At 47.4% G+C, this 26,326-nt stretch overlaps 1 protein-coding gene across 1 annotated transcript in view; it reads left to right on the forward strand.

Moving 5' to 3' along the window:
- Positions 1 to 25,878, forward strand: part of LOC106746560 (probable G-protein coupled receptor Mth-like 1) — a 166,041-nt gene extending 140,163 nt beyond the window's left edge. The window contains exons 6-7 of the mRNA XM_014623277.1: positions 14,284 to 14,422; positions 25,380 to 25,878. Of these exons, the coding sequence (XP_014478763.1) occupies positions 14,284 to 14,422; positions 25,380 to 25,713 (473 nt within the window). The 3' untranslated portion in view covers positions 25,714 to 25,878. The remainder of the gene's footprint in view (positions 1 to 14,283; positions 14,423 to 25,379) is intronic.
- Positions 25,879 to 26,326: the final 448 nt, after the last annotated feature.

Genomic DNA, 26,326 nt, shown 5'->3' on the forward strand with positions numbered 1-26,326 from the left:
CGGAAAATAAAATAAAACGCCGCCGCGGCGGCGCATTCACCCGTTATTACGCACACACGTACTCACGACGATGATAGATCGTAAATGTTCCATTCATCCGCGGGATTCTTGTTTTCGTCCCGCTCGCTCGGTTCGGAAAAATCGCATGATCAATCGAATGTACGATGTTAAGTCGATCGATCGCGTCGAGGGATCCTTCGGTGAAAAAATTTGCCGATGTAAGCAACGAGAACCGCGTTCACGAGTGAGCGGCGAAATATCCGCAGAAATTGCTCTGCTTTTTTTTTGTTATACTTGTCTATTTGCAGGATATTCTGAAGCTATCGTCGCCATCGATACTCACAGATGAGCTAATTTAAGGTACTTGTACCGCAGAATGTCGTATTTTTCATTGGCGCATCAAGGCGGTCATCTGTTATATTTAGTATTTATAAAACGAAATTGCGTTCTATATATTTATTTCACCGCTTACATAATAAGTATCATTATATTTGAAACGAAATCGAGGCAGATATGTATACAGGGCGTCTCGGAACTACGGGGGACAAGTTTCAAATTTGAAGAGAGGAGTTACAAAATAGGACATTAGCCTCGAGAAATACGGTGTAGAAAGTGTTACCTGTAGTTGCGAATATCTCAGCCTCTGAACGATCTATATATTTATAAATGCGCCGATAATTAGGCCATGTTTAAGTCTGTGTACGGTGCAAGTTTCGACGAATTCTTAAAAATCATTTTGTGCTACAACTGCCTCGACACACCGCTACTCCTCGACATCGGGGGCATCGACGCTTTCCGAGCAGTGTCGGTGATCTCGAATCTAAAAATATTTACGAATCAAGCCCGGAGTGTGCTTCGCGAGGTCCGAATGGCAAGCTCGCGATCGTTATCTGATCCGAAATGGACCTCGCGACTGAAATTCCACCTGACGATTATTTATCGAGCCGATGGGAGAAATAGCACTCGAGGGGTTAAAGTACGAACGTATTCGGAAAATCAACGGGTGCGCATTAAGCACGCATTTGCGCTTGCGTCGATACGCAAACAAACCGTTTACGCCTCGTCGGTGCAGTCGAGTGACAGCCACTCAACTCGCGCGGGAGGATTACACGCTCACCGAGACGTCACGTGTAAACCGCGCGCGCGATTACGGATCTCCCCGCGTGGTGTGCACATAATTACCCGCGCGTACAAATAATCGTCGGTCGCAATAAGGAACAACAACGGCGGGGCCGAGCGCGCGCGCGCCTCTGTGCCGCGTCGGCTTCCGTGGGCGCGGGGGATACTTCCGTAAGAGGATTACGCGCCAGCCGAAATATTGTATTTAAGTATGACGTACTAGGGTGGGCTGAATAAGAAGATCGATACCCTCCCAAAGCGCCTTTAATGCCCCGGATCCCCAATAATAACCGGTGGCGGTTCGCCCGCTGCGCGGCGAATCTCCCTGCGAATCGCGCCGCGAGAAGGAGAAAGCGAGAGAGAGAGAGAGAGAGAACGTTTCGCGGAGCGTCGAACGGAGATAATAAGGTTCCGACCGTCGTATCGGCCGGGACTTTATTCTCGTGTCGAGTCCTGACTATGTACGGTCGCGAGCTATTTAACGACCCGCTCTCGCCCGTAATCCACCGGCCGGCGTAATCCGACGCGCACACTAAAATCCGCGTCCTAAAATCCGCGTGGATGCGCCCCGCAAACACCCTCCCGCTGTATATTAATTTCGCTCGTCGATCTGTCCGTCCGTCCGCCCGTCGTCGGATCCCCGCGCGCATCGCTGATTAATACTTACCTTTTACATGCCGGCATCCGCGGGTTCCATCCTGTCGCGGCCAGAGATTGCAATTACAAACAAACCGTCCGCCCTCTCGCGCCTCCTCCCCCTCCTCCTGCGCCGCGTTACGTCAGCTGGAACCACATGCGGCGCCGATTTTTCCCTCACCGGGAAAAAAAGAGGAGAGCGAAAAAAAAAACACGACATCAAAGGAAACCCAGGGAGGAGAGTCGGGGAGGGGGGATAATAATTATCGGCGCCTGCTGATCGCGGCCGCGTTGATGACATTTCGCAGCCGGTGGCTCGCGTAGTTAACCGCGAGCTACGAAACGGGGCTGTAATGACGATACATAAAGCGGATGGTCCGCGGCTGGAAACAACGATATGTGATTATACTCGAATGGGGATCTCTGTATCGGCGCTTACAGTGACGCGCGGATTGAAATTAACGCGTGCCATTTCGCCGCCGCGGATCGGCCGTCCTATTTCCGAACTCTCGATTCGCGCGCTCGCGGAAACGAGGGCGGAAACTGCGACTCCCTCGCCGCCGTGTCCGCATAGAAAAATTCTTGGGATCTGCGCGGCAAAGAATTTTTTGTCAAATCTAACGGTCAAATTTTACGGTCCACGCAAATTTGTATGTTAATTTAACGCAAGGTAAATATGTTGAGAGGCTTATATTATGTTGAACGTATATTATGTGAAAAATTAACACAAAATTATTATCCACAATATGTCAATATTCATCTTGTCGACACATGTTACTGAAGTGAATGTGTTAATTTCACACTGTATTTGTGTGTTTTTTAAACACATATTTTGTACCTTTTATCACATTCCCCGTGTCAAATTTCATTCCAGACCGTTTTAATACCAAATTTTTCACCGTATATTTCGGGACAACCTTGAGTATCCTAATAGAAATCTATGCTGTGTCGGGAAAACTTTTATGCGGAGTGCGGGGGTGCACATTCTGAGTCGAAATTTTAGTCCTTCAAGTTTAACGTAGTTATTTCCGTTTTCTCCTGAAAACTTAACGTAGAATTGAAAATGTCCACGCGGGATATATTTTAACTCAGGAACAATAACCGATTGGCTGCAATATTTGGCGATAAGGAACAAGAAGAAGTAGATCGGTGTTATCGCGACAATCGTTGGCGAGAGCAGGCCGGTTAGACCGACAAACGATCGTCGCGCGCTCGAGAATTCGCCGCTCGTCGGTAATAAACGCCCGGCGCTTTCGTCGGGACGGCCACTCGTGTTAATTCCTTCCCCCGCCTGCTTCTTTCGCTCCGTGCGCGCGATCCCGCTGTTTCTCCGGTAAAGGACACCTGAGACCACGCGCTCCGCAGGCAGCTACTACCTGGCAGATAGAGTTGTCCGCGTGACGTTAAATCGGGATAACGGGGCTTCCCTCGGTGGGAAGCTACACTATACCGGGACTATCGCGAGTTGTTTTCCCCGACAGAGAATGCTCCTGCAGGAGACAAGGGGGTGCCAAGCGAGCAACGATCCCCTTCCCCTCGCCGCCCGTAACGGCATAGGCCGAGACGATGGGGTAGAGAGATAAACTTGGCGCCAGTCAGTCCAACCCCGTCGTGCGAAACGGGCGAAAGTCTCTCTCTCTCTCTCTCTCTCTCTCGTTCCCCGAGTATGCGGCCCGCACTAATAAGTATGCGTGTACGCGCGCTTAAGTGGACCCCAAGACTACCCTCCCTCTCCTCCTCCCCGTTTCGTCGTTGCTGCGCTTACGACCCTCGCTTCCGAGACTTATATTTAGCGTCGTCCGGGCGAACGGTAATAGCGGCTCCGCGGCGTAATCGATAACATTATCGGCGAAGATACGCCGAGCGGTTCCATCGTCGGTCGCGTCATTAGCGTGTAATGCCGGATTCCGCGGCTAATTCCCGGACCCGAGTCGACGGAATTTCCCTCCACTGTGAACCGTCCGGGCTGACGATCGTCGGCGAGCGAGCGAGGACGAGCTGCCGCGCTCGATTGACTGGGCTCGAAGCGCAAATAAGCTTAGGAAACCACCCGTACATATCCCGAGTCGATGTTTCAACGTTGTTTTCATTTTAGTGTTACATTTAGTTCTTTTTACATTAAGCATTCAAAGGTCTCCCATTGTGCTCCTTTGCAAATTGTTGGGGGAAGTTGTTGCCGTTTTTTCCACCCCACTTGAAGATTCGACGTGGAACTAGAATTTCGATTCCGGAGAACTAAATTTTGCAGTATTAAAGGAGCACTTATTCTTCTCTGATGCTACAAATGGGAACTTACTTCCGTACTTTTCTCCACCTGAAGACCTAGAATTAAAAATTTCGAGCCGGGCAGCAGTTCTCCCTTTGGTTTCAATTCCGATTAGATTTTTCGCGCCGGCGGAATTTCAATTTGGTGATCACCCGTAAAGATACCGTAATGCCGCAAATTAGAACGTCGCGCGGTAATCGGGAAATCTTCCTCGAGGGAAAGTCAACCCCAAATTAGACGAGCAGTCCGCCGCTAAGCGTTCATGATGAATGAGACGTTGTGTTTCGCTGCGCTGTGCACGCCACTCCCGATTAACGTGTAAAGTAACTTTTCGCCGTGCGGGAACTCGCGGTGGATTCTTGCCGCTTCGGAGCCGCCACGTCGCGGAAAATTCATCGCGAATAAATCTCTCGGCGTTATGTTTAAGCGAAGTGTATCTGAATATTGAAGTTGCACGCGCAATCCCGTTCTTCTTCAACGGGCGGGCAATTTAAGTGGATTAGGGCCGGGCGTGTAGTAGCGTAAAATATTACGGTAGGGGAGGGGGGGACTCGCGCATGTTGTTCTCAGGCACGACGCATCTCTGATTTACGGCAACGAAATCACTCGCACGAAATTAGAATAAATAGCGGAACCGCCGCCGCCTATGTTACGACTGTTCTTACTGCCATTATCAGTTTGATGTATAACTGTGTCGCGCCGAGAACACGCCGGGTTGCCCCGATAACCTGAGAGAGAGAGAGAGAGAGAGAGAGAGCGAGTACCAAAGCCAGACCCGGGAGTCCGCCGTGTGACTTTCCCGTGGAACTCTCTTCCCCTTACCCACTTCTGCGCTCGCGCGCGCGAGAAAATATCACTGAGACCAACTTGGAAAGGTTTTCATTAAAAAGATTTCGCTTTTACTGTGTTTCCACAGTGGCAGAGCGCGATAGATCTTGCTTTTATAGAAAATTTCGCTTCAAGTTTTGGATAATGGAGAGATGAGTTTCCCCCTTTACAAAAAGATCCCGCTTTTACAGTGTTTCCACAATAATAGTGCGATAGATGTTGCGCTACCGTAGCGAATTCGACTTTAGTCATTTGATAATGGAGAGAGAGAGAGAGAGATCGTGTACAACGCACGTGTAATGTTCGAGTTCGAGTTACTCCACGAATAACGGACATCGCTCGAGCGTATGTATAAATAAAAATATTGCTACATCACTCGGTGAGGGCGCTCCGCTATTCAGATTATATTATCGCGCTCGTGTTCATGGGATCGATCGAGCGCGAACGAGCGCGCGCGTATCCCACGTTGTGCTTTTTAACGCGATTATTGAAACGGGGGCCGGAATGAGAATGCGGAAGAGGGTGGATCGCGCGCGAACGTAGTAACGATTAGGACGATAATCGGAATGGTAATGAAATGCCGAGGGAATTATCGAATGCTAAAGAGCCGCACGAGTGCAGCGCGGGCGGCGGGCCGCCCCCGCTGTACAACCCTCGACCCCGAAATCGCTCCGAATCCTTCTTTATTTATCGCGCAATTTCGTTTATTACCCGGCTCAAACGGACGCGATGAATTGGAAATTCGAGAGGCAAGAATGCGCTTTATTGCGCTTTGCAAATTATACACGTATATACGCTCTCTCTTTCTCCCGCCCCTTCCTCCCTCCCTGCCTCTCTCTCTCGAGAAAGGAAGAAATCTTCTTATGTTCGCGAATTAAACGAAAGCCCGACTTTGACGATCGTTTCCAATGGCCTTAGGAACTAGTAGCGTGATTAAGGTAATTGGTCCGTCGAACGATTTTCTGAGGAATCCTTTTAAATTTTAACTGCGTATTGGTAGAAGTATTGTCTACGTGTCTGTAAAATTTGGGCATTGAAGCCACTCGGAAGTTGAGGATTCACAACTAAAGATGACACTTTTGACTACCTGTTGTAATGTTTAAATGAAAATATAAAACAACACAGAAAAAGAATTTGAAATTTTGCCAAGTAAATGTTTCTTATGACGTTTCTTCGGTATTTATTGGTTAGAAAAACATTTGACTGTGACGACGGAATAAATATTTGTGTGAATTACACCTAAGTTTTCTTATCACTTGGTTTATTCGGCTAGGAATAACATTTTATTTCGCCGCATTTGAATAAACGTTCTATTTCTGCGAAATAAACCTTACATTTCGCAAATAAATTTTTTTCCTCTCAGTGAAATATTATTTGGCGTAAAGATATATTTAGTGTCTGAGAAACAAACAAAACCTAACAATCCTGTTTGTTGAACATTCGTTTGTTTGCTCCATTCCGGAAGACAAATTTGTCCCAACGAAAGAAATTTTATTAAAGAGGAAACTTCTTCTCTATATAGTTAAATAAAATCGTAGGGAAGTATTTTTTTTTTGCGGCGAATAAACTTAGAGAGGGCCCCTTAATATCGCCGATGAAAATCCGGTACTACGGACCAACTACCTTAAATGGCATGTCGTCGCGATAAACTGATGCCCGGCGAAAACAAAGCGCGCGCGAAAAAGATGGTGCGCGTCGCGCTGCGCTTGACAATTGATCGCGCGCGCGCGCGCGCGTTACGCTCTCTCGACGACGAGCTAATCGGATTCGGCGGTGGAGCCGTAAAGTACCGAACGGCACGCGTGGACATAATTCATTTATGTTTGTTATGGGTCGCCATGGAGTGAGGATATAACTCGGCCGAAACGGCTATTGTTGGCGACCTGCCAAACCCAGCAAATATAGACGGCGATCTCGCCTCGCGTCCGCCCGCGAAAGATCCGTCCCGCGCGGTTTATCCCTTTCTTTTTTTGTCGGCGGCCGTCTTTATCTCCTCTTTTACGGTGCACCGTCGCGTATTCTTATGCCGCGCGACAGTCTTGAATGCGAGCTGGAAATACATCGCGACTGGTTTTACGCCTCGGTCGTCGCGAGACGAGAGACGAGCGGGCGCGAGATGCGGCCCGACGCTGGGATAAATCTTTTATTGGCTGTTAAAAGTTTCGGGAAAGAGAAGACGGGCCCGGTCTCTCGGAAGTAAGCGTATTTGTAATGAAAAGTAACGCTCTGCCTTCGACACAGCGCAGTTGTATATCAAGTGTCCGGGATGAAATATCTGCGCAAGTTCCTCGGCCATCGATATTCGGCTGACTAAAGCGGATCTTTCCGATTGAAATTTTCATTAAATTTTTCAACTCATGTACGCGTGTATACTTGATTCCGCGAGCTTTCTCTCGATTTCGCTTGCTCTTACAACTTGTCGATCGACGTTATTCTCAGGGGATTTTTTTATGCTCGGCGAAATCAGGGGAATTCTCAGGAAATCTGATTGGAAATCAAGGAATTTAAATATTAGTACTTCTCTTATGTTTATAATAGGTACTCTTTTGATCTACATCTACGTATATAATTAAAATGTTTAATTATATTAAAGACTTTGCACAATAATACATTTATTTTACCTGTACCTTTTTAACAAATTGCCTGAAAAATTGGCAAATTTTTTCAGGTTTGAATGGACATTCCGATGAAGCAAATATTATTATTATATTTGATACGAAATTACGTTATTTCCGTCGAATAAATAATAATATGGGATCCACAGAAACCGATTTCCCCGTGTACAATTTGCAAGTTGCAACTGCAGTTTCCATCGACTGCATGCGAAAGCTATTGCCGCTGACGTTGCAACTGCCTGAACGCGCGTTACTCGACGTAAACTCGACGTAATAATCGCTGGTGTAACGTTTATTTTCCAAAATCGTGAATTTCAAAGTACTGCGTTCACCCTACGGACGCGCGGGTGAACTTTTAATAAAAGTGTCAGCTCCTGTATTATTCTTTCGCGGTATCACTGTGGATCCGCGCGCGAGGTCCGGCATGCCTGATGGAAAAACTTTTCCCGGCGTCAGACAGCGCATAGTGAGAGACATCTGATCCCGTAGTGGGACCGGCTACGAAAAAGTTGGCGGATTTCGGTGTAACGCGCGCGCGCTTGGCTACGTACGAACATTGAATTTTGAGGCGCGCTTGATGAGCAGCCGGTAAAGAGAAGGAAACCGGCGGCAAGAGATATCTCTCTCTCTCTCTCTCTCACGAAGGAGCAAAGAATACAAGTTCGCCGCGCCGTATTCGTTTAATATTCTGTGCCTTCTTGGCGGACACCGGGATGCAAGTTAGCTCGGTTATCTGAACAGGACCCGTTACACGATGTTCCGAAAGTTTCGTGACGAGCCGCCAAAGTTTGACGTTGAGCTCCAAGTGGGAAGTACACCCTCTCTTGTCCACGACTGCTAAAAACCGCGTTTATTCCGCCGGCGGAAACCTTTCGTTATTCGACACGCGCCGGGCACGAGAAGAGCGTCGCGTAACAATTAGAAGGGATGGATTATTCGTGGGAGAACCGTAGCGCGCGACTCTGGCGACTCCGGAGATCAAATCAGTTTCAATGAATTTAAGCACAAGATAGCGGCTCGGTGTATAATTTCTCGGGCTAAAGATATTCTTACGTTCTATCGGATCGAGATCTGATCACGCTTACGTGACACCTTTAATAATATCACGACGGTTCAAATGAATCAGTGCGCAGAAAAGAGGTGCTAGAGAATCGAGTGAACGTAATTACCTGTTTTCCAATCTCTTAAATCAAATAATATTTTTATCAATTTAAATATATTTTAATAGGTTATGGTAAATACTTACTTGAACGCAGTGATACCTTAATTTATAAATAATGAATTATCGAAATATAAATGTGAAATAATTCTACATTTAAAGGAATATTCCCTAGAATTACGTAATACCTCTTTCCATTGAAGAAACCCAGTGGTTTTGAATTTACATATTTGTGTCCGGCAGATATTTTCGACGAATAAATTCTGATATTCTCGATACTATAGATTTAGTGCTTGTCGCAATTGTTTGGATGCCTCCTTACTTTCGATTTATAAGCACCGATGAACTCGACCGACGCGGTGTATCGAAGATGCTGCGTACTGCCGTCTAGATCCAATGTATTTCTGTCTATCGGTACATGAGCGATTTCCCGAGCATTACGAAACCGATCTAATTTCGCGAGCGTGCCGATAGAGCCGCTCGTGACAAATGCCCGCGCCTCTCGTATTTCCGGCTCGCCGATGTAAAACCGTACGATATTACGAAAATATTAATGACCCCCGCGACGTGTTTGCACGCGCGTCCGTGTTAGACGGGGGCTCTCTGCCGGACGGAATTTTCGGGTCGTTGCTCCGACGTTTTATTTCTGTCGGGAATCTATCGCGCCGAGCGATAGAATTCGCTTCGAAAAACCGTGTATCTCGCGGTGATCGATTGACCGAGGGGGCGCGGCCGGATCGCGTCGTGTAGTAGCCGCCAGCTGCTGGTACCTACTAGCTTTCGAGAAGCTCTCGAAAAATCTCAACTGGGTCAGTAACAATTTAATATCCGCGCTGTTCTTTCGTAAGAGAAAGAGAGAAATAGAAGAGAGAGAGAGAGAGAGAGGGAGTAGCTTGCTGCACTACCACCACCGTCGTCGTCGCTCGGCGAAGTTCACGTCGCCGTGAGGATTTTATTTATGGGTTTGTTTGCGGACGCGGGTGCCCCAGCTCCGATAAGTGGCTACGGAGTCCTCGTGGAAGCCTGTTTCTGGCAGATTGCATCCGTAGTTATGGGGTCGGAAGAGCCCGGTCGCGAGGAGGGCGAATCGCCCCGATAAAAGCGACTCGAGCGTGTCGAGTCGGGATTTCTATCATCAAATTACCGTAAAGCGCCGCCGATCGAACGCGTGACGAACTTCGCTTCGCATGCGAAACTCGCTCTCTCTCTCTCTCTCTCTCTCTCTCTCTTTCTCTGTCGCTCAAAACTCGCGAGCGATCCCATAAATAATGATCGAACTTCCCCTAACGATCTCCTCACGTTACGATTACGCGTCCATTAGCGCTTGATTAACGACCTCGCGTAAAGTTCCCGCGTAATATCTATGCGCGAAGAGCCGTGTACACGGGAGAAAAAGATGTCCGTTCGCGCAACTGAACGGGGACGAGAGAGATGGAAATTCCCGGTGACGAGAAAAGGACGTCTCAGTTACCGCGGCAGAAAATATTCGTTTTGAACGTTCAGCCCGGTATTGAAACTCGGTTGAGATCACCGAAAGCGGTCGACTGTGCAGGAGGAACCTTCTACGGGGGATCTTCCTGTTCCTACACAACCGAGTTTTCCCGTCCGGTCCCTGTTCCATCCCAGGCAACGGGAAAAATTCAGTTACACTAACGGAATTATTTTTTCCGTGCGCGGGAAAAAATCTCAGTCCCTGCAACTGAATGGGGACCAGATGGCAACTCGGTGGCAAGAAATGATATCTCTGTCACCGCGACTGAGAACATTCTATGTGAACGAATTCAGCTGCATTTGAAACTCGGCCGAGACAACTGAGAGCAATTAACTGAGCGGGAATCTCCTGCAGAAGTCTTTCTGCCCCTACGGTCGAGTTTTCGTCTGGTCCTCGGCAACGGAAAATTCAGTTACACTAACGGAGTTGTTCTTTCGTATATAAAAGTGTACTGCAAAAGAGCATCGCACCGTTCAAATTGCAGGTTGCCAACCGCAACGTGCAACCATAATAAAAGACAGAGTGGAAATTATCGCCAGCGCATATCGTGTATCGCAGATGTACTTAATAATATATTTATGTTTTTTTTTTTTTTTCTATAGTCTTACTTGCGGATATATAAACTTATGAAAAATACTTGAAACGAGTTTCGACTACTTGAACGGGGTATGTATTTTTCTGTGTGTACGCAAACCGACATAATAATTTAGACATAGGATGCAACTAAATTATAAGAACTTCTTAAATCGTACTCGTTAATTTAATACCCGTTTTCTCCGTGTAATTTTTTTAAGCGCGATAATTTCCGAACAGAGGTCACATCGGGCGTTATTATTGTAAGTTCATCCTCCGGAGTTTTCTCGTGCGCGTCGCAATTGGAAATTGACGGTATTCTCTCCCGCGCGGAAGACGACCGTAAACGACCGTACGTAAGGCAAATATGAGCTCGCACACGGCGGTTCCGCGTGCATTTCGCAAATATCTGTGTTTAACGAACGAGCCGGGCTCCCGGATATATACCTGTCTTGAACTTGAAACCCGAGAGCGTAGTACGCGCGGCGTACCAGCGCGTGCATATCTCAGGAATTCAGGGAATCGCGCAGCCTTGCACCGGGCGTGGAACCGGGAAACCGATCCGCGATTGGATAAGTGCACGCTCCGCGTGATTTACCATAATTTCTGCTAAACACATACCGGCCCTTCCCAGAGCGGGCGCAATTTCGACGGAATCGCGGCAGTCGCGTGATCGCTGGAATACCCTCGTTATAACCCCTCGCGTAAACTTTGCCATGCCCGATCGCGCGATCGTACGCGCCCGTCGCCCGTCTTTGTCTTCGGAAAGGCGAGACCTCGCGCCTTCGGTTCAGAATTGTATAATTAGACGCTGATGAGCGTCACCTTGCGTACACGTTTCGTCTACTGTCGCGCCGGGAGAAGGAATTCAATTAAATAGAATAGAATCAATTTTATTACGCTGCAGCATATATATCCTGCTAGAGCAATAATTTAGATTAATACTTGATAAAAATAAAGATACAGAAAGAGGGAGAGTGCGAGAGAGANGGGGGGGAATCAATCCGCAAAATCATCAAGCGGTCTTTGTCTATCGTCACTTTTTAATTGAAAAAAGAAGAGAAAGGAAAGAAGGAAACAAAGCACACCTATTTTTTTTTTTTAATTACATAGTATAACGGTTTTGATCTTATACAAGGGTGAAAATCGTGTAATTTTCTATCTAAGGAGTGGTACAGTATACGTGACGCTGACTGCGCGGCTATTTATTTTAAGCCACTTTTCAACGAAAAGCACGGACGAAGAGGGTTGATCTCGCGACTACTTTCGAAGACGGGGGATAATAATGTGCCTTTGGCGAACGCGAGTGTAACGAAGGAAGCGAAAAATTTAGTCGCTCGAAATATACGCGTGCGCATGTGAATGGTGCTTAAACATCGCACGGAGACAAATGCGCAACGGCGTGGCGGCGGCAAAGTATCGGCTATCGAATATTATTGGATAACGAAAACAAAGTACGTCTCGCCCCATTGGTTATCGTTCGATCGCGGTACCGTTTTCGCGTGGCGCCATAAATAATTAAGAATAAATGAGGGGCGCGACGCGCCGCGCATTCGTGCGCCGTTTAAAAGGCCCGGCTTTCCTGGCGCAACGCACAGCGCGTTTTCGCAGTTCTCTCATTTTCTTTTTGCCGTAATGCGAGCGCTCTCTCTCTCTCTCTCTCGTTCGCCGTGCGCCGATATGAACAAGAAAATAAACCGTCCATGTCGGCAAGTCGACACCGGGCGATTTATTTGCTTTTCATAAATCGTCGATCTATTTCTACTCTCGCATGCTTTACAAAAAAAAAAGGGAGAAAAAGCCCGCCTTCCGGAACCTTGCCTTCCCTTTCGCGCGTGATGCAATCACGACTAATTGAAAGATATCATCGATACTGATTGTATCGCGATGTTTTATATATTTTGCATGGAATTAATTAATTCAATCTTCGCGGAATCGAAGGCGCAACGAACGCGTTTTTGGACGCGCATCTCGCTACATCTATCAACGGCATCAGCGCGATATTCCGTAAATTACACATGATAAAACGGGTAAAGCGAGACAATATTTCATATAATGGCCGTAAATTGAATAACTATTATGCCGATGCTACGAGACCAGTTTTAACAACGCGGAATTTCATAATATTTTACACGTCACGCGTCACCGGACAATCGTTGTTTCTCTGTTGCTTCGAGCACCTGTAAAGCCACTTAACGTGACTCGAAATATCGGATTCGAAAATCCGACAGAAGCGACTAGAAATTTAGACACTCACTCCATCAGCACGGGCTTTGGCTGCACGGGCCAAATATGCTGTTGTTGTATCAATCGAATCGGTCAACAGCGCCGCAATTGAACTGAATCTTTTCGATTCAATAGCAGTATTATTGAAACTAATATATCATACATTGTTTCGATCAACTCAGGTATTGAAACAATACACGGAATACCCCGTTTATTGGAAATATCTTGAAAACGAAACAATTGACAAAAAAAATAGTTCGGACAAAAGTGGTAGATTTTAGAGGGGGCATAAGTTGGTGACTCTAATTTGTATAGTCACTTCAAGATCAACTTCATTTTTTTTAAGGAATCATATAATTTTTTCAATAGAAATCGATTCCTCTGTTCATTCTATACGTAAAAAATACTATGGTGATATCATCGAAAAGTAAATAATTTTCGAGATATTTTTCTTTTTATTCTGATATTTTTCAGTACAAGATATGAAGAATCTCATCAAGTTTCCGTTTTTTGATAACATCATCTTAACGTTTTTGTACGTAGAATGACAGGTGTGTGTGTGTGTGTGTGTGTAATCGACCACTGTAAAAAATCATAGAGAAACTTTAAAAAAACAACAATTCATTGCATTGTGCAAATGCATCGATGCACCAACTAATAACAGTAATCGATTTCCCTTATATTATGTAGAAAAGGAATTTTACAGTATTTTCGCCGCGATACCGAATTAAGCATCCTGAAGGTAAATCCCCGGATGTGGGCGATTCCATTCAGCCGATCGCATCGTTTATTATTGAATCTGCGTTTAAAGTCGAAACAGCCACGATCCAGATATCCGCTGGCCGCTTAAATTCGGAGTATCGACCTGGCCTGAGGTCGTCCCGCGGACGAGAGAGGGAGGGAGAATCGCCGTACGATTAATCCAGGTGCAAGGACCGTTTCGTGTCGATCGGTCATTAGCGAATCCGAAATAGCAACCAAAATAGCATCTGCTTCTCTCGTGCCTCTCGTATGCGCTCTCGCGTGAGCGAACATTAATTTCAGAAGGCATCACGCGCTCTCAATTACTCAAATAATAGCTGGTGTTATCGACGTTCGCAAATCGGGATTTTAAGTTTACGAGATAACCCGACGGAAATAGAGCACACACATTATTTCCGTGAACGAACTGTTGAAGATTACGTTACCACAGCGCACGTTTGCCCATTAATAAGCAATTAAATGCGTTAAGTTAAATTTAATTGCGTAATGCTTATATATACACGCGAAAAAAATCACCACGCGTAGCGACACATGGAACGACCTGCGGCCAAATCTCGACGAGACTCGAAGAGAGGAGATTTCAAGATTTTATCCGCTCTGTTTGCAGGTGACATGGAAATCTTGGCGTACTTCTTCGGACCGGTCGGAGTACTTCTGGCTATAAATCTTCTCTTTTTCGCGGTAACTGCTCGTGAATTAACATGCGGCCTCTGGAAAGGCGAATTCGTGAAGAGCACTACCGAGAGGTATGTAAACATCTCTCCGTTTCCCCGACGCTTGTCGTTTGTAAGAAAGACCGGGCGCACCGTATTTTGCGCATTCGCAGTGAAACTCTCGGACCGTTCTCGTGGAAATAATCCGATGTGTTTCGCGTTTCGAATTAATACGTTATATATTGCTGCTCGTAGATAACAAATTTCATCTGGGATCGCAATTTTTAGTGGAGGGGGGAGGCAGACATTGAAATTTCCTTAAAATGAAAGAAATCGCGTTAAATAAATTATGCACGATAAATCGACGATTTATGCGCTCTTACATCCAGGTAATTCCGATTCTTGCGCCGCAACTCTTAAGGGGCTTCTCTTTCGTCACAAGCCGCCATGAAATTTCGTCAAAATGAAAGAGATCGTTAAATTAATCACGTACGATAAATACACGAAGGTGATATCGAGAGGAGATCTCGGGTGACAATTTCAAGTGCAGTCTCGAATAAAGTGAAGCTCTCTGTGCCAACGATCCTTTTATCCAGTTTATCAGAGATGAAACGCGGTAAGAGACGCGTGCAACTTGCCGAGATCACAGAGGAGCGCGCGAGTTTAATTGTATCTTCACGTGTCCGCGAAACGTATGCGGTAGTGGAGGTATTCGGACCAGTCGATTCATCGTCGGATTAACAAAGGCTCGTCCTGCAGTCTGGTCAGGTTAGCCGAGGCGGCACTAACGAGAGGCCGGCCGCTGATGTTTCCCCTAAATTCAGCCGAACGACGGTCCCGAGGCTCGCCAGCAGAGAGCGGCAGCCTTGCTCGCAGCGAATATGGCTTTCGCGGGTGGGCATTCCACGGTGAAAAATAACGTTTATTCATCGGCGCGCGGCCGGCTGGCGCGACGGATCGAGGGATCCGTAAACATATCGCGCGTCCGCATTTCGCGGGACATCGGCCGGTCGCAGCCTTTGTCTTGGGCAAATATTTACGCCCGGCCCGGTGAAATTTAGCGGATACTCCGAGCGTGATCTGCGGCGGAGTTTCCAGAAGACGGCTCGTGAAGAGAGTTAAAAAGTAGTCGCCGCGGCCTTGCCGCCCGGACGGACGATCGACCGTAAATTTCGGGATCTGCTTATCTTCGCGCCGAGCGAGAAAGCCGGCCGACTAATCGGTTCAATTGGACGGCCAATTGCGCGATCTATTAAAAGATCGAACGCGCGTCGGGGCGAGGATCCGTCGCGTGCGAATAAAATCCGAGCCTTGTCGCGTGAATATTGCCGTTCGGTAAACTAGGATCGTTAAAAGATCGATCGGATAAAGCACGATTACGTCGTGCGACGTACTTTCCACGCGATCAAAGCGCGATGCTCGAGTCATTATCGGGCCCGTCGGATAAGCGAGAGAATTTGCGAAGTACCGAACACCGTTAAGGGAGGAAAAGAGCTGGGCGATCGCGACAACGCAAGCTGCTTCGATTGTTGTTCGCCTTTCGGGAAAATTTCGCGAGCGGGAATAGCGACAACGTAATGCAAGACAACACGCTTAATACCCGCGCAGCATATATATTTCCGCGGGATATTCCGGAATTGTGCCAACGTTTCGCGTTTACTAGCCCATTTCCAACGCGTTTCGGAGCAACGATAATAAACGCCGCGGCGTAGCACGGCCGAGAAACAGGAACGTCCGGCTCGTTTCGCACGGAACGACACTTTCGGCGCGGAAACGGCGGCTTTTATTGGTCCGGGCGCGCGAAACGCCCGTGCCGCGCGTTTTTCGCGGCGGCGGCGGCATCGCTGGGACTTTATTTTGGCGCGAAGGACGGCGCCTGGGCTCTCATTAAGTATCAAGGATAACTGGTCGCGCGAAGACGATCGCGAAAGGACACGCGACACCGCGCGAATGAAATCCTCCTCAGCTTATTGATCGTTAATTCCGCGCGCTTCTCTCTTAATCCTGTGGATTTAATTTTCAGTTCCGGTTTTTGGAGTCGTGTAAAGCGGAGAGAAGGCGATGCCGCGCGACGGCTTTATGTCGTCGTAAATTTCATGCTGAATGTTGTCATTCCTCGTTGAATTTCGTCGAAAAGGATTTTAACGGACTCCTCGCTTCGGACTTCGTCGCGAGACGTAATTATTTAGCGCTGGGAATTAAAAAACTACCGATCGGCGAGAATTGCCATGTCGATGATTTCCCATGAAACTTTCCTCTCGAATTTAAGAGGATGCTTCGTTGACGAATTTGATAAGCGTCAGTAATTTAGACATACACACGCGCGCGCGCACACACACACACACACACACACACACACACGGTCCTCGAAATGCTATATTACATAAACATTAACACGATCACGCTAATCTCTCTGCTTGTATCCCTTATATATACATAAATCTTATGTAAATGTTATTGCGAAATGTGAATAAGATGAATATGTATTATTCTGTTTTACCATATCCAACGGAAAATCTAAAATATGTTAAATTTTTTTCTGCAAAATTTCGCATCTTTTTACGCTTTTATATTCAATTACAAAGATACAGAAATATTCTTTGAAATCCGATTGAAGCATTGACACATTCGATATGTACAAGCAGTAGGATTTCTGTATCAGGTGAATATTTACGCTAACTGACAGATAGGGGTGTCAATTTTGAAATTTTTAATCGTTTTCGTCACTTATCGGACAATGCTCCAATTGATTTTCGCGCTTACTTTCACTATGCAAAAGCGTTTATACAATTCTCCGCGATAAAAAAAAACGTAAACTTTGCGGAAGTTCTCAGTATTCTATCGGTAAAGTTTCAAGTGCGGCATCTCAAATGAGAAATTTGGACATTTCGTGTGCGCTAATCACGAGAGAGAGAGAGAGAGAGAAGGCGTTTTATACGGGAGATTATGAGACAACCGGGTGGCGATCTCTCGCGCAAAAATTCCGGGGAATTCGAATATCAAAATATTTCCCACGCTTTTTCGGGCCACGAAGGCGTGAAAGGCATTTGACAGATCGAACTTTTCAGTGAGATCTATACGGGCGGGGTAGGCGCGCGCAGCAACGGGGGATTCTTTTTATAGAGCGCCGACTTGGCGTGCGAGAAGGTTTATTTTATTGCCTTCCTGCCGACTGATATCAGGCAATCGTTATTTTCCATTCGCTCGTCGCCCCTTCGATCCGGCTTATATCCCTATCTCGCTTTCTCTCGCCGCGCGTGATTGATATTGACGATCCCAATTCGCGATTTCAACGACGACGCCGCCGCTGCGCTCGCACGTCGTGACGCGTTCGAATAACGGCAACGCGGCCATTGTCGACAAAGGAAACGTAACAGCGTGTGCAGATACCTCGCTACGCGGCCGAGCTCGCCGTTCCCGTCGTCCTCCTCCTCGTTCGAGACACAGATTTCGTACGTCGCGTACGTTTACACAGTTTCTCGAACACCGGGACGAGGATAAATTACCACGCTCGGAAACTTCCGCGCTCGCGTGCGACGTTCGATGGCGCTTGCGAAAATAACAATGTTATTTTTGTCAGAAGCGTAGCTCACAGCGATCTTTACCTCTCCTGTCGTCGAAGCGATAAAGTAGTCGGTCGCGCGCCGTTGCTCGAAATATTCGTTCGGGATGAATGGCAGCGCGCGATCACCACACTGCCGGTTGCGAACAAAATGATCCGCACATCGCGGAAGTGAATCGAAATCAGAGGGAATCAAAATTTACGCTCACGAGGCCAACCGTCCCGTCGATAATAAAAATGTATCGGCTAGAATCGAAAGCCGGGTAGCTAGCCTAGTACTGGCTACACGGAGGGAAATATGTTGCGGTAAATATATTGTAGTAAAAATTATCACTACGTTTCGTAACGCTGGAGCATACCGGAATTATAAACTGAAATGATCGCGTGTGTTGTAATCTTTAGCGATGTATTTCATATCACTAGATATTACAACGCACGTAATAATTTCAATCATAATTCCGGTACGGTCCGGTATTGTGAAATTTTGCGGTAATTTTTACCACAATATTTTCTCCTCGTGTGGATTAAATTCTCCGACGTTTTCTACGTATATACATATGTAGTTCGTTATTAGCTGGCGTTATTGATTCGCTGTTTTTGTGATTAAAGCCGAAAAAGGATATAGCTGGGGCCAAAAAATAACGGTGATTTCTGTCAGTGTAGCAGCGACGAGTTAGATGCAAATTTACTGCCTCGTGACTAAACACCGACGAGGTTCGATCTCTCTACCAGAGAAAGAATTTTCCACGCTCGCACGTGTATGCGCGCGCGAGCGTTCGCGTTATTGCACACGACAAACAGATACGTCCAGATAATCGCGATAAACACGAGAAATAATCGATTAATAAAAGTCACCGCTTCGGGCGGTTCTCTTCGGGTCGGAGTGATATTTCATTACCGTACGTGTCGGCGCGCAATTACGCGGTGTACGTTCGCCGAGGGGGGAGGAGAGCGAGGGGAGAAGGACTCTCGCGCTGTCTGTCTTGCTCTGGCTTTCGCGAAAAATCCCCGATGCGTGCGGCAGCGTGCTGACATTTTAAAACGTCCCGCGCCTGTCCACGAGGCTGCCGCGGCCAAATAGTCTCTCGCCCCGGCGTGCAAATAAACGCGGAGACGTCACGTCCGATTTGACGGGCGCGGGCGAAGAGGAGTCGGCTGGAATTATCCTCGTCCCCGACAAAAGGCGGTCGCCGTAGGGGTATAAACGTGGCGAAACACACTCGCAATAACCGTCACCGGGAGGTGTGCTACGTGTCGCGGATCCGACGCGGAGATCCAGTTCGCCGCGATGCACTTTCGCGCTCTCCTCTCCCTCTCTGTCTCCCTCGCGTCGCTCCTCGCCACCGCCGCCTTTTTGTCCCTGCCGCGGTCGCGCAAAGTGGAGATCTGTGTTTCCTCGGTTTCGACTACGGTCGAGATAGCGGCGGATCCGGCAAAAAATATTTCACGCTGTCGCGACCGCTCGCGGAAAAGCGTCGCGACGGTATTTCTGCGCGGCGGGACCGCGCGCGAGGATAGTATCTCCTCACGTGGAGAGAATCGTACAAATACACTTACACACGGCTTCTCTTCGGATACACCGGCAGCCATAAGCCGCCACTTTGTGACGCCTAAATTGCGAGAAGAAGGATCCTCGGCTTTTATATCCACGCCACGTCGTGTGTCGCGTGCTTCTCTCGTGACGCCGCGCTCCTTCCCGCAGGAAAGCACCGTGGAGGATCGTTCGGTCGTTCCGTGAGCGAGATTTACAAGCCCGTAGTAGCACCCGGGACGTGATGCACTTTTACCTCCGACTGATATATATATATATACGCCCTTATAACTTGTTTGTCCCGCCGTATACTCCGATACTCTTCATCCGTGCGATCCATCCATTTCGCATGTTCGCGCGCGAAGTTTATCGCGCCCGATGGCTCCGACCGTCGACCGTACAGTACTGGACGCGGCAAGCGGCAAGATTTCGTTGATCTTTCGTGTTGACGGGTCTGGAAAGGGAGAAGTGATTGTTTGGACACGGATCTCTCTTTGCGCTGTCTTGATCATTAGTTGAACTTGGTCTAACGAGACGGGAAACACATACCATCGTGTTTGTACAAGTTGGGAACATCCCAAGAATGCCCGTAATTCAAAGTAATGAAAAAATCGTGAAAAAAAATTACGAGTGGGTCTACATTGCATTTAAAAGTGGCACCGAAAGTTTGACGGCAATTCAAAACTTACTATTTGTGCATTTCTATCGGATCAACTGATGCATAAAAACAGCGTTAATAAGAAAAATAAAGAATATTTTCGTATTTGTAATATTGTGTGTACATATCTATCTCAGCATCGTTTCAAATTAACATTTATTACCTAGATACTGAAATAAATTCGTAGGGACGAAATTTTGCTTGATAAATACCAAATTTACGAGTGGCTCTGAAAATACGGCGCTAACGGGCGATATATCCTTAACCTGTTGCAATTTATACACAAATGCGTAATGCTATATATATATAAGCGTCGCGTAAAATTAAAGTTATTACACGTACGTAACAAATAATTATTAAATATGATTTCTACTTTGTTTACGCAATGTTTATCACACAAAAGAAACGTACAAAATGTTTAAGTCTCTCATGCTCCCGTTCTGTACGGGGAGTCATTACTATCCGCACAACTTCTTGTCTCTTTCTACGTCTGTCAACACGATTTCGATTCCACGCTTCGTCCAGCATTATATGTCGATCGCTTCGACACGGGGAAACGCATTGCACACGCGTCCCGGTAACCCTTCCGCCGGCCGGTTGTATTTTAACAATGTTACAGTGAATCAGGCGGTCGTGAGGCGCCTTTAAAAATAGCGGCATACATATACGCCGCAGCGGGTGGCTTGTAAATAATAAAGTACACGTACATCAGGAAACTTCGAAAGCCGCGGTGGGACGAGTAAACAAGACGTCGGTGGGACGTTGAAAATTTTACGCCAAGTCGACGACCCTTTCTGACCGCCGCCTCTCGCGCGACGCACTTGACATTTCCCAGTCATCGTCAGCTATGCGCGCGAATCTCTCTCTCTCTCTCTCTCTCTCGTTGCCGTCTACTCGTGTCAATTAACTCCGTCGTCGGGATCGCAGACCTTCCGCCATTCTTGCCACCCGCGAAGATTGACATTTATTTGCAAGCACGAATAAACGGGCATAAACGGGCGGACGCGCGCGCTCATGACACGACGGCTCTGACTGTGTCCGCTCGTTTTTCGTCGCCGCGTCGTCGCTTTCATCTCACCCGAGTGTTCAGCCCATCCCTTCGGACGCGGCAGCGACTCTCCGGTATCAATCATTTGCTCTGTCGATTAAACGTCGTTAATAACTTGACGCGCGCGATATTCGCGATTTCTATTCCTCCTCCTCCGCGAGAGAGGAGCGACGTGCCATAAATACGAGAACGTCAAACTAATGGAATCATATCTCATTGACACGTTCCCTGGGCTTGATCGTCGCGCGATATTCAACGCCGCGCTCCTCTCCCCTCGTCCCCCCAATTTATGAGACTTTACTCTCGACCGTGCAACTTAGAAAAATTACTTAACATTGTATCGTCGAGATCGCGCGTGCTGTGCGGTCTGAAAGGAGACTCGACTCGATTACGGGGAATATCTCGCGCGCGCGCGCGCGCGTCAGTTTCTTCTGTTTTCTCCTCGATAATGGTCCTCTTTTCTTCGGGGGCTTTTGTGCCAAGTTCGTTGCCTTCCGAAATTCTCACCCTACGCGCGATCCCCCCCCCCTCCCCCCGCTCGTTTCTCTTCCTTCTCCTTATTGTCTCGCGTTGCACATTAAACCGGCCACAGAGAGCAGCGCGGCGGGATTCAATATTTACAGAGTTCTCGTGTATGGACCATTCCGCCTTGTTCGCTCGCACTTTATCCCCTCCTCCTCCTCCCGTAGGAATTTTCTGGTTATTGTTGTACGCCGTGCTCATAATATTGACCCCCCGATACCGTACTTTTCTGTTTCATTCCGGTGCAATACGTCCCGCTTCCGGCCGCTCTTTGTTCAACGCGCGACAGCTGTCACGATCGATCGCGCCACATTCATTCGGGTAACGTTTCGAAACTTTTTTCATTTATTTACAACCTCTGTTCCTCGATTTTGTAAAATTCTCGCGCAAATGTATGACAGAGGTAATGTCGCGCGCACGACACTCCTGCCGAGCGGGAGATCCGACACAAGCGCGGCGTGTATTTTGTTTGCAGAGTCGACTCCCAATTGGCTGTTCCGGCCCGTGTCGCGACGGTAAATCGTATTTTGTATTTTAACCAATAATTGCAATATTATCTCATATTCGAATCGTGCGCGAGGTGATTACTCGAGCGGCTCTGCTCCGATCGTACGTGTGTCTTCTCCGTTCGACCACTTCCGTGAGTTGCTCCGTGACAGCAAGGGGGGCTAACGCGACGGGGTAGAGGGAAAGTAAATATCCAATGAAACGTTTACTCGCGAAAATTCATCTCGAATTTGATTACACATATCTTACGTGGATAAAAGAAAGCACAGGCAACCTGGGATATTCTGCATTTTGTAATTTTAACCAATAATGTTACACGACACGCTTTATCCCTCTAAGTTCAACCATTACAATAGTGATTGGTCAGATTGTGTGACCAATCATCGTAACGTGGGATGCTTTCTGGGACTCACATAAGAGAGATGGAAAGAGAAACATTCTTCCTCTTACGTGGGTCCCAAATATTTTAAGGTAGTTCTGTAAGAGGAAAATCTCATTTATATGTGTGGAAAGTTTCCAAATAAAAAATACCTTGGATCTTAAAGGGTTATTATTAACAGAAGCGACCGGCGTTCACCGCTATGAATGTTCAACGAACGGCCGAGACAACGCGGCCTTGTGCGCAATGTCTTTCGACAAATCACATTTCTAAGCCATCCTATCATTTCCCTTCCTCCTCTCTCTCTCTCTCTCTCTCTCTCTCTCTCCCCCCGTCACTTCCTTCTTCCATCGTCGATGTTATTTTCAGCCCATGCGCGGCGGCACTCGCTTCCCCTTTGGAGTTCCTCCTGGTGGTTTCGCGCGACCGACCGACTGCACGCGGTCCGTTCATAATAATTAGCAACGCCAACGAAAATAGAACTCTCGGTGGCACGACATGGCACCAGGATAACGCCGGCCGACCATCCAGACGAACAGACGGACGGACGGATGGACGGGAGAGACGGACAAGCAGACGGTTTACAGAGCGACATTATGACGCCATAATTCTGCGATACGCCCCTATATTCGCCGCTGTTACGGCCCGCGAATATTCCGACGGAGCGCATTAATAATGCTTTGACTTCGGCTCCGCGATGGGACGCATATATTATATGCGATGCAGAGCGCGTCAAATCGATGATACGCGTGCATTCGCTCGCGTAGACTCTCGCGTGACTGCCGCTTAATAACGCTTAATAACAATCCGAGGACGATCACATTCGCGCGCGCCCATTTCGCAGCAATCGTCCCGCGCGCTTCGCGCATTGAGTCGTAAAACTCGATTTATTCCGCCCGTGACGACAGTCTTTCGCGCTGCTCCTCGCGATCGACGCGTCTTATTCCGGCGGGGAAATCAATGGTCATCGGTCGCGGAGCGAGACTGGTCGGTTGGAAATAGCCTGGCGGTGATTCGCGAAATCCGAGCGAGCACTGTTCTCGCGGCCGACTTTTCGCCGAGATTCGCTTCGGGAATTTCATGATCGATTCCCCTTTCAGCACTGTACATTTCGTGCACGTGAAATGGAAGAAATTGCCACGCCGATGAGGGTAAAATTAGTTAATTTCTCGGAGATCGAACTTCGAAGGACTCTCCATCGGCGCTTATTTCGGTAGTCTGACGGATCTGGAACGGCGTTATTACACGGAAAAACGCTATTTTAATGGAATTGGTCGACAGCGCTGCAATTGGAATAAATTTTCTTCTCTTTGCTCAGTAGAAATATTATCAACTTTCCGCCGGCAAAATGTAATTTAGTACTTTCCGTCTGCAATATGGGTCTTTGATGCAGGTTTTCACGCTGTTCCGGACTATATGAAATTTATTTTTAATTTTCGTGTATTTTGAAAGCTTTAATAATAAATTTTTTCAATCGTAGAAGTCGGAGCGCATTTTATATATTTTTTACAAATTGAAATCAGAGCAGAAACATCGAGAAAACGGGATTTTAATAAAAATTCATAACTTTTATATGAGAAAAAAAATCCTTTTACGCTATAATATTTAAGAATATATATTTTCAAAAAAAATAATACATAATGATAATTTTTCTTATCTATGCATTTTGAAGGCAAAATCTTTATATATTCATTGAAATTAGAAGATTTATTTCAATTGCGGCGCTGTTAATTAATTCTATCGAAACAGCATCTTCCCCGTATGATGATTTTCGAAGAAGTGATCACGCGTCTTGAGAATCTCTACACAGTCGCGAGCGTACTCCGCGATTGGTTGGCAACGAGTTAATCTATTTTGCACCAAGAGAAAGAAAGCGGAGCTGTTTTCAATAGTCAATAAACCTTATCATTAATAAGAGCGTCATAATTCGTTCATTACTTTGCAAACGAGACTACGCGCGTTTTGCATATCGAACGCGCGGTGTGTCAATTAATTGTGCAGCAATTGTATGCACGTTCATTGTATACACGTCACGTAAAGTACATGATTATTTTATTGACCGTCGGAGGGCATGTCGTTTCACGGTGTGATAAATAATTTCTCGCGATGTCGCATTTTTAATGTTGTTAACATAATGATTGTAACATAAACAATGGCGAAATATCAAACGAGCTATTACAATCAATTCCGTGATCTTTCGCGCACACGCGCGCGCGCGCGGCCTTCTCGTTCATACGTGCGTTCGATTGGCGGGCTCGGCTAATATTACAAACGTGACTTACATGACATTCTATTATCATTATGTTCTCGGACTCCCGACCGAGAACCGCTCGAATTCAGATTCCTGACCCGACCAGGCGTGTTTCGCCTCGAGTTTCTAAGCCTCACGTGTGTTATCAAGACACGTCGCGTAAGCAGAATCGCATAACAAACGCGACTTGAGTTCGGCGAACGACCGAATACAATCGTTAACACGTGTGTATCAATTCGGATACTCTCTTGTCGGTGCGTCTGAAAGCCTTCACCGTTTACTGTTGAATTTCAAGCCCACAATCACTAATGAATCAATTATAAAACTAGCTTTTCCGGGGATATCGATGTAAATATATAAAGAGTAGAATATAAATTCCGCAACGAGCAAGAGAGGAGTCTCGCCGAGTTAAATCAGTTTCTTTCGACTTGAATTAATTCCCCCCCCCCCCCCGGAAGTGGTTAGCGCCNTTTAATTGAAATGAAGTACTGTTTATAATCGCGAGCGCTTATTACTCAATTAAAGATACTTCCAGGCGTATGTGCACATTCGTCCATCCATTTGAACCGTTCGTTTCTGCCTTTTGCTTCAGGGCGACTCTGGGTCGCATATGCATGAAACTCGTGATCGTGATGGGCATCACCTGGGTGGCGGATGTAGTCTCATGGGCGGTCGGCGGGCCCCAGTACATCTGGTACTTCACCGACTTGATAAACGCTTGCCAAGGAGTGCTGATTTTTGCGGCGGTCGGCTGCCAGCCGCAGGTCAGAGCCGCGCTGAAGAGGCTCTGCAACAGGAACCCGCAGACCAACGCCGGAAGGCAGGGTAACGGCCACAGCACGACCAGCCACGGGATGCCCAGCATGGGCGATAGCGTGACGCAGAATCCGAGCACCAAGACCGCACCGTTGGAGACCATCTGCTAGGGTGGCTTTTTCTCCCCCTCCTTTTTATCTCTCCCTCTCTCTCTCTCTCTCTCTCGGCGTGCGCAGCTTCCGAACAAGTTCGCCCCGACGATATGGACGCGTTCTCTGGGACATTTTCTCTCGTCGCCGCGATAACCAAGTAACCTTAGCGACGAGTCCCCCCTTCGTCGAGGATCGTCGGAAGTACCGCGAGAAGCCTCTCGCAATTCGCTGCAATTCGACCGCTCTCGCGACTTCCTCGACGGAGAGCGCGTGCGTTCCCGTCGCGAGATTACGCGGGCGACGGTCGGGCCGAGGAGAGGGACCGTAAGTCGCGGCTTTCGTTCGGCAGACGCGGAAACTCCCCGCCGGCGAAATAATTGTACCTCGTGCTTTCCACGAGTCTTCTCCGTCGCGCGCGACGCCGACGAGCATCGTTCTCCACGCGAACGAGATGCTTGAAACGCCGTGAGAAGAGATGTCCGCGACGCTTTTCGCGACGGCGCGAATCTCGATCGTTCACTTGTAAATCACAAAAGAGTTTCGGGCGAGATGTTCCCCATTTTTCCCCCGTCCGGTCTTGCAATTTCGGTATCAGATTAAAGCACTCCCCAACCTGATCATAAATATATGT

Source organism: Dinoponera quadriceps, unplaced genomic scaffold, assembly GCF_001313825.1.
Source record: "Dinoponera quadriceps isolate SergipeBrazil2010 unplaced genomic scaffold, ASM131382v1 scaffold1573, whole genome shotgun sequence".
In the NCBI taxonomy this organism is placed as follows: Eukaryota; Metazoa; Arthropoda; class Insecta; order Hymenoptera; family Formicidae; genus Dinoponera; species Dinoponera quadriceps.